General features: G+C 36.4%; 1 protein-coding gene across 2 annotated transcripts in view; it reads right to left on the bottom strand.

Moving 5' to 3' along the window:
* Nucleotides 1-13471, bottom strand: part of FNBP1L (formin binding protein 1-like) — a 49531-nt gene that overhangs the window by 29258 nt on the left and 6802 nt on the right. For both annotated transcript variants that reach the window (XM_011940005.1, XM_011940006.1), the window contains exons 2-4: nt 4828-4881; nt 3467-3614; nt 2660-2722 (exon numbers count right to left, since the gene is read on the bottom strand). In XM_011940005.1, the coding sequence (XP_011795395.1) occupies nt 2660-2722; nt 3467-3532 (129 nt within the window). In that variant the 5' untranslated portion in view covers nt 3533-3614; nt 4828-4881. The remainder of the gene's footprint in view (nt 1-2659; nt 2723-3466; nt 3615-4827; nt 4882-13471) is intronic.

Here is a 13471-nt window from a genome sequence, read left to right as displayed (position 1 = left end):
AGTTACTTTGCTATGAAAATTAAGTTACATTTCATTCTCTGAAATTGAGTTCAGAACTGTGTTTTCCAATCAAGTAACTACAGGCTACTAATTTTGGTGCAAACTGAGGCTACTTATGTACAAAAGTATTTTTATATTTGGTATCTTATTTGTGGAAAAACACCTACCTAATAATTCCTTGCAAAAGCAAAAGAACTAGTAGTACAATAATATTAAAAATGCTCCTTCCCTGAAAGATAATATAACGTTACACAATATAGAAATATATTCCAGAAAAGATTTTTTTTCCCTTCATCCTTGGTGTGGCAGATGAAGAACAGCCACTTCTACTCCCCTACTCTTGCTTAGCAGAGCCTGCCCCCAATACAGAGGCAGAAAACAGTTAATACTTGCTGTCCCAGACTCCCCACAGCCAGGGCAGAGGTAAGTAATCTCATTCTGTCAGAGGCACCCAGAGGAAATTCGCTGGGGACTTTCTGGGAAAGTTTTCTTTCCCTGATAAAAAGGGATAGTTGGAAGTGAAATGCTGCCTTTTTCCCACCTCTGGATGAAACTGTATGAGGACACGGTGTTTAGCTGTTTAAGCCTACTGTTGACCTTAAGGAGACATGGCTGAGGAAAAGAGCACCTGGTCAAGATGGCAATGTAGACAGATGAAAAGGAGATGGAGCCTGCTGACATCCTTAGGCTACTGACTAACTATGGAACTGCTCCATTTCTGAGCTCTGCTCTTATAAAATTGCATGCTCTGTTACTTGGAGCCTCCTAATTGATGGACCTGGCATCTCTGATGCTTCTGTCTTCTTAATCTCTGACCATTCCTTTAAGACCTCCTTTACAGGCTCTTCTGTCCTGACCTTAAATCCCAGTACTGCGTACTTTATTTATCCCACCAAGGTTAATAACTGTCTTTTAATTTTTTTCCTCAATTTTTAATACTCTGTCAGTAATTCAACCTGTCTACCAGTTCTTTACATTGCCTCACAATTATTTCAAATGTGTTAGGAATTCTACAATTTCATTTTCTTGACTAAACAGGAAGACACAGAACTAGGAAATAGGATCCTACACTTGTTTCTACATATTAAACAGAAACTATATTGGTTAGTTTCCCTCACTAGACTGCAGGTGCTACAAAAACAAGAACCATGTCATACTTACTTTTGTACCTCCAGAGTACAGGTCAAGGATACTTTTCAATAAACACAAGTAGAGCTGAACTCACCTTTTTTTATAGTATTGTTAATGCCTTAAAGAAATCTCTCCTACATTTTTGATGCTTCTTTCTTATGACCTCTAAAACTTTCGCTTAACAATTGTCAATTGTTCTAAAGGCAAGTTGGCACCTATTAAGAATAACCTGTGCCAACACCAATTTTTAAAGGAACCAACGACTCATGAATGTAGGAGTATGTTCTTTTGTGCAAATGAAAACACACACACACACACTCATTAGGTGGTAGATACTAAGGATGATAGTAAAGGCAATTTAAAACTTAATCAACATAAATACTTTGTAAAGTCTTGCTGAAACCAATTAGAAAATCCAAATGAAAATGAAAACAGATTATTAATATACCTAAGAACTTTCAATCAGCACTGGTGATTAGAATATTACATCAATGATAGTTACACAGTAGAAATGTAATCCAAGTTTTGAATATGCATTTTTAAAAGGGAAAGAAAACAGGCTGAAAGCAATGGAAGTATATGCATGAGATTTTTAATCTCAAAGTACTTTTTCTAACAAGCAAAGGCTAAACTGATTAATTTAACATGGAAAAACTCTCTTTGGCATAATTTTCAAGGAATACGCAGTGCCAACCAGAGAAATATGCTAGTAAAGAGTAAATTGTTCGATAACTTGAGGGTTCAAAAAGAGTATCTTATACTACAGAATATCATTTAATAGAGCTTTTTTTTTTTTACCCTAATCCCATGACACAGATTATAGAGCATTTTATGTAAAGGCAACTGCAGTGTTCCATGTGAACATCTTGTTTTTCAAATTATTCATGTACTAGAGCATTTAAGAAAAACTACATGAGGAAGTGCCTCAGGGAAATTTTTAAGTAAATAATTATTACGTCTTTATAATTTTGCCCTACAAAGTACTTTATTTCTTACATTGGGATGGTCTCTATTAGCAGGCCAATATCAGGAGCATTTACAAAATTATACAATGACTGAACTGGAAGAAACATTTCATTCATCTCATTCACTCGCTTCATTTTTCACATGCTAAAAATGAAGTCAAGAGAAATCAAGTGCTATGTTAAAGGTAGAAAAAGAACCTTGATTATTCTCAGTCCTCAGTCAAATGGTCTTCTAAGACATATCACCCTTTCCCTCTTACTTCTATCCTCTATTAATACTTTATAGTAACTACTTTAAAGTAAAAAAAAGAAATCTCCTTAAATGTTCACAACGATTGAAGATTATAGAGTTCTTAAGTATAGTTATAAAGGTCAAGAAAAATGACAAAATGATCTCACATCCTCTATTTACACTATATTGACTATTATGCAATAATACCAATGTCAAATTATTAATAATACACTGAGAAACATTAAACTCAAATAGATATGAAGCATAAAAGAATTTAGGGCTAACCTAGTCTACGAGATTTTATGTTAACCATGAAAACATCATAACTCACATTATCCATCTGTTTCCAGCACATGTCAAGATATTGTTGAGCTTTTCGTCCTTCTTGCAGATGCTGAAGATTATAACCATGGCCAAAAAAACAAAATAAAACAAAACAAATAAAAATAATTACATTTAAACACTAAAGTCTAAAGCCCCAAAAGGCTTTTCACTTTATTTTTTTTTTAAGGTACTAATTATAACTTTACCAAGACTTAGGAAGAAAGCAAAACTTCCTAAAACTGCATTTTATAGGATATTGTCTTAATACTTTAAATATAACCTTGAAAACAAACACAATTTTCAGAAAAATAATGATTGTCTTGAATAGTGGATGACAAACATTTTTTATAAAAGGTCAGATAAATATTGTAGGCTTTCAAAGCCACACTGTCTCTGTGACACTCAACTCTGCTAATGTAATGCAAAAGCAGCCACAGGCAATATAAAAGTCAATTAATGTGGATCTGTTCCAATAAAATGTTATGTATGGACACTAAAATTTCATATAATTGTCAATGTCATGAAATATTATTCTTTTTTCAACCATCTAAAAACATAAAAATCATTCTTAGCCTATGGCAACTAGCAAACAAAACCAAGCACTAGGTTGGGTTTGGCCCATAGGCTGTAGTCTGCCAAACTTAAATCCAAAAGAATCATAAATTAGCAAGAGTATTTTGTGATAATTTTTAGCTAGAAGAAACGTAGTGAAATAGAAAACCAGTTTATGCTGAACACACATTTAAAAAAAAAAAGTATTTCTGTGCAACTATTTCATATACTACTGCAACTGGATGAAAATTGTAAGAATTACCATTTTTCTTTCAGTTTTCAGATCATGAGCATATCTCATTAATTCACCATATACTCTGTGCGCCATTTCTTCTGCTACAACTTCTCGCTGTCCTGCATAGTCATTTAGCTCATTAAGGATATTAAAAAAGGCTACACACGAGGTAAACCTGGCAAAAACATTTCAAAATGGTGAGACTTAATTTTATTTTCATTACAAATGTTGGTGAGGTATGGATTGAATCTAACATTTCACAAATTTTAGCATATTCAACCTAAATCTCAGCTACTAGTTCTAAATTAACTTCATATGGAAAAAATCCTGCATTAAGCTCAAGTTGTACACGTCTGTATATCTTCAAGTAGTCTTTCATTTATTAGTAAAGGGATATTTGGGGTCAAAAAATAATAAGAATACTACCTGCAGGCTCTTTTGGCATACTGGAATCTCTTAAGTTGCCAACTGACTGGCCTGAGCTTGGGAATGAACTTGGTTGGATTCCTAGGCTTGGCAGCTGAACCTGTTGCAGAGATGATGTGCTTGCCAAATGCATCTCGATGGCTGATCTACAGAACAATTTTGCTATCAGCTCTGGACACAGCTGCCTGTATGCCTGCCCATATCCTGAATGGAAGTGAAGTGCCATTATATTGACACCACAGGGGATAGAAGGGTCAAAAATAAGGGTAAAAACGTGTGTGAGGGAAGGAGAGAAACAAAGAGAATCACTGTATTAACGTATATATCTACTTTGAACATACTGCGGAACACTCTCTTACAGCTGAAGATTAACAGCTCAGATAGGACTCCATTAACACTAAACCTGAGAATCCTAACAACTGACAATTATACACAGAGTTGTTTGTTCGTAAGTCTAGTCTCTTCTTGTTTCTGCATCTAAACAATCATCCACATATTCCTCTTTAAGACCACCAAAAAACTCCTAAGTGATTTCTAACCTTTTTATTTATTTCTAATGCAAAAACCTTCAGTGCTTTCCAACATCCCTTTATACCAATTAGTCAAATTGTTTTACTACCTATAAAAGTAAAAGCAAGAATCTAAGAAGCCAACAACTATGTAACAAAGTGTGAAAAATATCCTTTTCTTCTGCAGACTAAATCATTCAAGTGGAGTCCTAGTCTACATTTTAATTGAAAATCTGTATTTGACTATTCTAGCAAACCATTGATCAAGCCCACCGCAGTATTTATCCTCATAAAACATTAACAGTAGTTCCCTCTTTCATAAACATTAATTTTTAGATTAAACTTTATAAAATCTTTATAAAAAGCTAAGAATATACTTATCTTACTAAATAATAAAAATATAAGTATTTTTAAATTTTTTAATATGCATTAATGAACAGGTATGTAATTTACCGTGGCTCTTCATCTTTGGATGAACGTTTGGGGCAGTACTTCTTAACCAGATTTCTATAGGAAGAAGATTTTTTAAAATTTATTAAAAATTTCAACTGTTGTTACAATTGAAATAGTCTAAGTTTTCAATTTCATTCAATCATGAATTTTATGATATAAAACAATTAAGACAGCAATATGGTCTCTTCTCCATTAACATCATAATATGTAATCATTACTTACATTTTGTTCTTAAAATACTGATATCTGGAGAAAGAAAGGTTATTTCTGTATTTTCATATGACTGTAATCACAACAATTTGGTTGATGTTAGTATCAAATAAGAAAAGAGTTAGGAGGAAGAATAGAAGAAACAAAGTACAGTTGGCCCTCCCTATTCCAGGGTTCCACAACCACAGATTCAACCATGGGTCAAAAATATTCAAATAAGTAAATAACAATACAGCTATAAAAAGTAATACAAATTTAAAAACCAATAGAGCCTAACAAATATTTACATAGCATTTACACTGTATTAGGCAGTCTAAGTAATCTAGAGATGATTTAAAGTATGAGGAGAATGTGGGTAGGTTATAGGCAAATGTTATGCCATTTTATATAGGGGACTGAGCATCTTTGGATTTTGGTACTCATGGGTCTGGGAACCAATCCCCCTGAGGAACAATTACACTCAGTATGTGAAACTGAGTCAGGGCAAAAAGAAACATTTCAAAGAAATACCAACACTTCTTTTGTTTCACAAATTGGGGGCTTTAATACTAACTAAGGTAAAATGTAATCAGATGCTGACTCAAGGGATAAAAGAACAGTTTGTCACCATCTCCATAACTCTACTTTTATATGAAAATCATGATGTAACTCCTTGCCCTTCTCTTTTCTAGGCAAATGAATTACATTCTGACTTGTAACTATTTTTGCCTTCATCCATGTCTGTTCTTAACATTCTTACAGTAGAATGCTACCTTATTTCATCCTTTCAAAATCAGAAAGGGACTAGCATACGGACTTTGGAGCCAGATTGGACTACCTTTGTTTGAATCCTGGTTTGTTTGTTTGTTTGTTTGTTTGTTTGTTTGTTTGTTTATTGAGATGGAGTCTCACTGTGTCACCCAGGCTGGAGTGCAGTGGTGCAATCTCAGCTCACCGCAACCTCCGCCTCCTGGGTTCAGGCGATTCTCCAGCCTTAGCCTCCTGAATAGCTGGGATTATAGGTGCAGGCCACCACACCCGGTTGATTTTTTTATTTTTAGTAGAGACAGGGTTTCACTATGTTGGCCAGGCTGGTCTCGACTCCTGACCTCAGGTGATCCACCTGTCTCAGCCTCGCAAAGTGCTGGGATGAACCACCAGCCCAACCTGAATCCTGGCTGTTTTATATAGTACCTGTGTGACCTTGGACAATGTGCCTAACTTCTCTGTCCCCTCATTTCCTATAAATGGTACAAACAGTACCTACGCCATATAGTTAGGAGAATTAAATGATATAAAGTGCTTTATACCCTGAGTCTCAAAGTATGGTCAACCTGGGTCCAGCAAGGGTCCATAGACTCTTTGGTAACAATCTACAATGAGATAAGTACAGAAGTTGGGATTAACTGTATTTCTTTTGAATCTAGTAATTAAAAATTAGGGCCTATATTCTATATGTCTCTTTTATGTCATGTTTCTAGTATTTAATTTTTATTGTATTTTACTGTATAATACAAAAATTTATATATTTATAATATAAAATTTACAATACAAAAATTTATATAATATTTTATTGTATTTTACAAAAGTACACAATGGATTGGAAACTAAAAGAAACTAATCCATCATCAAAACAATTTGAGATGCACTGCTTTAAACTATAAGCAGTTTTAAAGTAAGTGGCCCTACTATCTTTCAATACTATAAAAGAATCACTGTCTTAATCTCAGATTAGTACCAATTACTTCCACTTGAATCAATTTATTCATTCTACAAATTGTCTATTATATGCTAAGCACCATGCAAACTACTAGGAGCATCATAAATAAAAGAGGACCCATGAGCAAGAGACTTACACTCTATTGAAAGGAGACGAGTATACACCAATAATTGTAATATAGAGCATGGTAAGTGCTATGATAAAGATATAAAAAAAAGGAAGACCTAACACCCAGTGAGGGGTGGATAAAGAACAGGCAAGACACTGAGAAAAGAGTTCAGATCAACATGTATTGAGTTCCTACCACCAAGAAACCCATAGTTGTCACTGAATGTAGAGTTAGGGACAACATGAAAGCATTAGCACTTCAACCACTCTAGGGTGCAACCATAGCTCACTGTCGCCTCAAACTCCTGGGCTTAAGTGATCCTCCTGCCTCAACCTACCAAGTAGCTGGGACTACAGGCACACACCATCATGCCTGACTAATAATATCTCTATATACTTTTTAAAGATACAGGGTTTCACTACGTTACCCAAGCTGGTCTTGAACTCCTGGCCTCAAGTGATCCGCCTGCCTTGGCCTCCCAAAGTACTGGGATTACAGGTGTGAGTCATCCTTCTTGGCCTTCAAAGCTTTGCAGATATTTAATATGTCACTACATTAATACATGTACATAATTTACAAACTGTGCAGTCATATGCTCAAACATTTTTTACAGGTGAGCAATACAAAGTTCAGAGATCTCTGGTCTAGAGAAATCAAATATATAGACACTCTTATATAACCTAATATGGTAAGAACAATAGAGGACTCTGTAAAGAGGGTTCCCCAGGGGTAGAAAGCTAAAATTTCTGATTTGCTGACTGAGCCTAAAGAGATAAACAGGAATTGGGCAACTGGAAACCCCTAGGGAGAGGATTCTGCTCATTAGTGAAGATCTAATGAGCAAAGACAAAGAAGTGGGGGAAAACAGAGCATTTAAGAAGAACTGTAAGTAGGTTCAATGTTGCTGGAACATCAAATATGAGCTAGAGAATTACAAGTAGTAAGGTTGAAAAGTAAGTGGGGAACGAAGCCGAGACCCTTCTAAAGTCATATGAAGGAACTCTGAATAAATACTTTTGACCAGTGGTTATTAATCCTGGTTACCCAAACACTATCAAAACTCACTGTTGTGAATGAGTTAATTTACTAATTCACCCAAATATCAGCAAAGCTACTATCTGCTATAAATTAATTACGTCAGATACCAGACTGACAGAAAGAAAGGGACGAGTCACGGTTAGCAAACTAGTAATTGGGCATGACCTACAGTCCTTTCTACAAAAGAACTCAAAAAGGAAGATGGGGAAAACATGATGAACAGAGTAATTCACTAGAATAGGCAAATTCAGAGACAGAAAATAGATAACGGTTGCTAGCACATGGAGGAGGAAATGACTGCTAACGGGTACAGGGTTTTCTTTTGGGGATGATGAAAATATTCTAAAATTCAATCGTGGTTATGGTTGCAAAACTCTGTAAATACACTAAAAAACCACTCAACTGTATGCTTTTAGCAAGTGAATCTTATGGCATATGAATTATATCTCAATAAAGCTTCTATAGGAGGAGTGGCAGTTGCATAGGCAGCCCATCTGCCACAGTTACCTCTATTCAACAAGTCTAAAACGAAATTTATCTGCTTCTTAATCTTCTTTTACATACCTCTTTTCTTACATTAGTGGCACTACCAACTATCTAGAATCTAGACATTTAAGCCAAAAATTTGACAATCATCCTACACTTTCTCCCACCTTAACACGTTCAATCCCTACAGATTCTATTTCCTAATTAACTTTTTTAAAACAATAATTTTTATAATAAAAAGGAAAAAATACACAAAGAGAAGCCCTGTCTTGTGACTACTTTATAAAATTGTTTTGTATACAGATGTGGGAGCACAGACTGCTGGAAGCTACTGCAGTATCTTGAAACCATGAGGGGAAAGACCAAGAGATGTACGATAATGCCCTGACATCATCACTAAGCTCTAGAATGCCACTTCCAAATTTGTTACATAAAACGACTCTATTACGTGAAGCTGAAAGCTTCTTAACTGACACTATAGAAGAGTTAAATAAAAATGCCCAGTAGAGATATATAGTAAAAACTAGAACTCTAAAGAAACTTCTGGGATCACGATGCAGATATGAGGGTAAACGTGTAAAGACAATAACAGAAACAACAAGGAGTTACCATTTGTCATCCATGTATTATTTGCCAATCTTAATGCTTAAACTCTTTATATATAATCTTATGCTTACAACTGCAAGCAGATATTATTAGCCTGACTTTACAGGACTCAGACATATTAAGTGACTTGCCCACAGTCAAATAGCCAGTAAGTGACAAAGCCAAAACCTGCCTCAAACCTGATGCCAACACCTGAGATGGTTAAAATAATGAATGCGAATGAGGCTACTGAAGAAGTATGAAATGAAAGGTAGCTAAAGACCATCTATTAACACAAATTTAACACGGAAGGAAGAAGAGCTGCTTCAGAAGAACAATAAGGACGAACAGCTAGGAAGATTAGAAGTAAACAAACTATGTCCCACCACCTATTTTTAAAACAAAATTTTATTGGAATGCACTACACTAATTCATGCATGTATTGTCTATGGCTGCTTTTGCATTACAACAACAAAGCTGAGATAACTAAGTTGAGTAGACATATGGGTAACAGAAAACCCAAGAGTCTGTCATTGAAGAGAAGGGATTTCTTTTTTAAAGACGTTCTCAGACACGCCAGGTGAGGTGGCTCACGCCTGCAATCTCAGTGCTTTGGGAGGCCAAAGTGGGAGGATCCCTTGGGACCAGGAGTTCGAGGATGCAATGAGCTATGATCGTTGCCACTGCACTCCAGCCTGGGAAAGAGAGTGAGACCCTGTTCCTTAAAAAAAAGAAAAAAAGAAGACAAGACACTTTTGGGAGGCCAAGGCAGACAGATCATTTGAGGTCAGGAGTTTGACACAAGCCTGACCAACATGCTGAAAACCTGTCTCTACCAAAAATAAAAAAAATTAGCCAGGCATGGTGGCGCACTCCTGTAGTCTCACCTACTCAGGAGGTTGAGGTACGAGAACTGCTTGAATCCAGAAGGCGAAGGTTGCAGTGAGCTGAGATTGTGCCACTGCACTCCAACCTGGGTGACAGAGTGAGGCTCTGTCTCAAAAAAAAAGAGGAAGAGGAAGAAGAAAAGGAAAAGAAGAGGAGGAGGAAGAAGAGGGTGAAGAAGAAGAAGTTGTTCTAAGAAACAGTCAACTCATCAAAGATAATAAAACAGGTACCTAAAATATCCACGGAATTTAGCAATTACCAGGTGATTTAACAGTGTGGTTATGACAGGCATAGTCTCTAACCTATAAATGGGGTTGTGTTCTAGAAATTACTTTTAAGTTCAGTGGTTTTCAAGCACAAACTCATGAACTGCATTAAATAAGTCAAATTTAAGCAAAAAGCATTTCATAGAGTAGTTTCAAAAATTGACTACATTTGTATATATCAACATTTTAAACATTGTTTAGGGTCCCAGTCTGCAGTGGACACGTTTTAACTACCTCTATCACTACCCTTCTTCTGCAGCAGCTTGTGGAGACACACTTCTGCTCATCAAAAAGCCATGTTATTTCACACACTTCTCAGCCCCCTAACAGTTTGGTAGAACCACGTGATCAATTCTGCATTGGGCTATGAGCTCTCTGTAAGTACAGGCTGAAGCATTTAGAGCTTGTGTACAACCCTCTGGGCTCCCTCATTCTCCGCTGAAGCAACCGTGGAGGTTGAATGATGAGATGAAGATGAAAAGAGTATGGATCCTTGAGTTACCACATGAGCTGTCTAAACTTGTAACAGACTTCGCATGATTAAGAGTGTTAATAAGTAAGTGTTTAGTTAGTTATGTTTAGTCCCTGGGATTTGGAATTTAATATTCTAGTATAGCCTAATATATCCTAAAATACAGCTCCTCCACTGTCATGCCTATGAACCTGTGGTCGCGGTGACCACATATTAAGGTCTGGGAGTATTCATTTGATCCAGGTCCATTAATCTAAGCCAATGAAAGTCAATCCTACAATTTCTGTTGTAATTCTTAGGAAGGCATGCTCTCTTTCTGCTGAAGTTGTTAAATTGATAGGACATAATCTTAAAGCCATGGGAAAAGAGCCTACTGGGAAATTAAACCAACACAGAGAAAAGCGAAGCCAAGAAGAAAGATCCAAAACACTTCTCTAAGTGCCTGGGATCCCTAAATTTTTCACTCATATAAGCCAGTAAATTCCTTTCTTTGTTTAAACCAATCTGAGTTAGGCTTCTGATACTTGAAAGAATTATGAGTACTACCGGCGGTAACCACAGAAGTCATTAATAGCTTAAACATCACATAAATAACACTAATTTGAACTCTAGCTTCTGGGAGGAAAAGCACATGTAACACAAGAGGTAAGGGGAAGAGGAAGAAAATAACTCTGCATTTTGAACAGGCAAGGTAATCCTAAGCAATTTTAAAAATAAATTCATCTTGCCTCCCTGTATGTAAAACTCACACATCTAAAGGTGACTCATCCCAAACCCCAATATCCTGAGCCCTCAGATGCCATACACAGGTCACTAAAGACTCCATTCAACTCAACCCTGCAACCTGAAAAACTACAGCACTGTCCAAGACATTCTTCTCATTTTTCACCAAATTTACAGGAAAACATATGCGCTGAAAGAAGACACACTAAATTATTATGAGACAGGGTCTCACTCTGTCACCCAGGCTGGAGTACAGTGGTGCAATATGGGCTCACTAAAACCTCCACCTCCTGGGTCAAGCAATCCTCCCACCTCAGCCTCCCAGGTAGCTGGGACAACAGACACATGTCACCACGCCTGGCTAATTTTTTTTATTTTTAGTAGAGATGGGGTTTCACCATGTTGGATCCACCTCCCAAAGTGCTGGGATTATGGGCGTTAGCCACTGCCCTGGCTAACACACCAAATTATTAATAGTACTCACTTCTCAGGAGAGGAACTGGGAAGGGACTTGAATTTAAATGTTATAATGATCATATAATGCTTTCATAAAATAAAATTAGGCCAGGCATGGTGGCTCACCTGAGGTCAGGAGTTCAAGACTAGCCGGGCCAACATGGCAAAACTCCATCTCTACTAAAAATACAAAAATTAGCCAGATATTGTGGCTATAATCCCAGCTACTAGGGAGGCTGAGGCAGGAGAATTGCTTGAACCTGGGCAGCGGAGGTTGCAGTGAGCCAAGATCGCACCACTTCACTCCAGCCTGGGAGAAAGAGCGAAACTCCGTCTCATAAATAAATACATAAAACTAATAATAAAAATATACAATAAGAATGTATTCTTCCGAAGCAGCTGATCTCATTTGGGCCTTCCGAAAAAACAGTCTAAAGTCAACAAAAAGTCATACAAAGGCATGAATGGTTCAGTAAGTCCCGCAAATCCCTGCTTTGCAGTTTTAACACAATATACTTATTAGCTCAAATAAATTTTAATATGTAAGTGCAAAGTATTCAGGTCGTTCCTAAACTAAAAATATTTCAGACAATTCATCTAGGTTAAGAAATCTGCCCTTAATGTTACTTCCCCTAGGCTCTTTTTCTGTTTGCCCCTCTTCTAAATCCAGATTCTCCACCAAACTGACAGCAGTTTATGTATGAGACATGTTTTTAGTATGTTGTCATAAATCCGGAGTTAACTTAAACACAAAGTTTTATATACACACAGTACATATTACAGAAATTATAATAGATTCCACAGATAAGCTGGTACATTGTTTTGGGGGGAAGGGGAGGGAGGGAGGGAGAGAGGGAGCAGAGAGAGAGAGAGAGAGAGAAACAGTGAATGTGTGTGTGGATCCATGTTTTTCTATGTACTTTGGCTTTATGCACTTTGGATACAAAAGAAATTAGTGTTGTTCCTTCAGTTGTCAGAGAAGGCTTCTAAATTTCGTGGGCATCTCCAAAGATTATAGCAGTCTATACATATTAGTTATATATGTGATATTAAATATATCACCCTTTTTAATGTCTATTTAATTTGTTGATTCTAATCTTTTTATCCATTCTAGTTTTGTCATGTCTATATTTACTTTTGAGTTTCAGTAAAAATTACAAAATATTCCAAAATTTCTATTCTCAAAACATTAATTCACTTCTATTAAAACATTTTGCAGCTAAGTGCCAGAATGTAAACTATCTCAAAAATCTTAAAAGACTGGGAATCACCTCTATACATTTTCAAACTTTCAACATTTGAGAGGCTGAGTTTTAATTACTGTTTAAGAGGTGATCAATATTCTATTTATTTACAAAATGGAATATAAATCATACCATTTCTTCCAGCAAAGGGTAATATTAGAGATCTGAGACTCACTGACTAGTACCCCTTTTCTTAACCTACTTAAGAGCTGCCAGATTAACACATATGGCCCAAATTGTGGGCTCAGTTAAGTGACCCAACGATAGTAAACAAAATAGCTGGACCAACGAGATCCCTTTCTGAAAGTTCTAAGACTTTGGACTTGACACAGCTTTGAGGCCAGTATGGGAGCTGAATCTCTAAGACATAAAACTGGCACTGTTGGTGACTGTATTTCCTGCCACATGGAGAAAGTCAGTCTGCGCTAAAAGAATAAAGCCACCAACCCACCAAAATGAGGAGGGGGG

The sequence above is a fragment of the Colobus angolensis genome, unplaced genomic scaffold (genome assembly GCF_000951035.1).
Source record: "Colobus angolensis palliatus isolate OR3802 unplaced genomic scaffold, Cang.pa_1.0 Scaffold186, whole genome shotgun sequence".
Classification (NCBI taxonomy): domain Eukaryota; kingdom Metazoa; phylum Chordata; class Mammalia; order Primates; family Cercopithecidae; genus Colobus; species Colobus angolensis.
The sequence above is the reverse complement of the archived record's forward strand: the minus strand, read 5'-3'. Positions and strand labels throughout refer to the sequence as shown.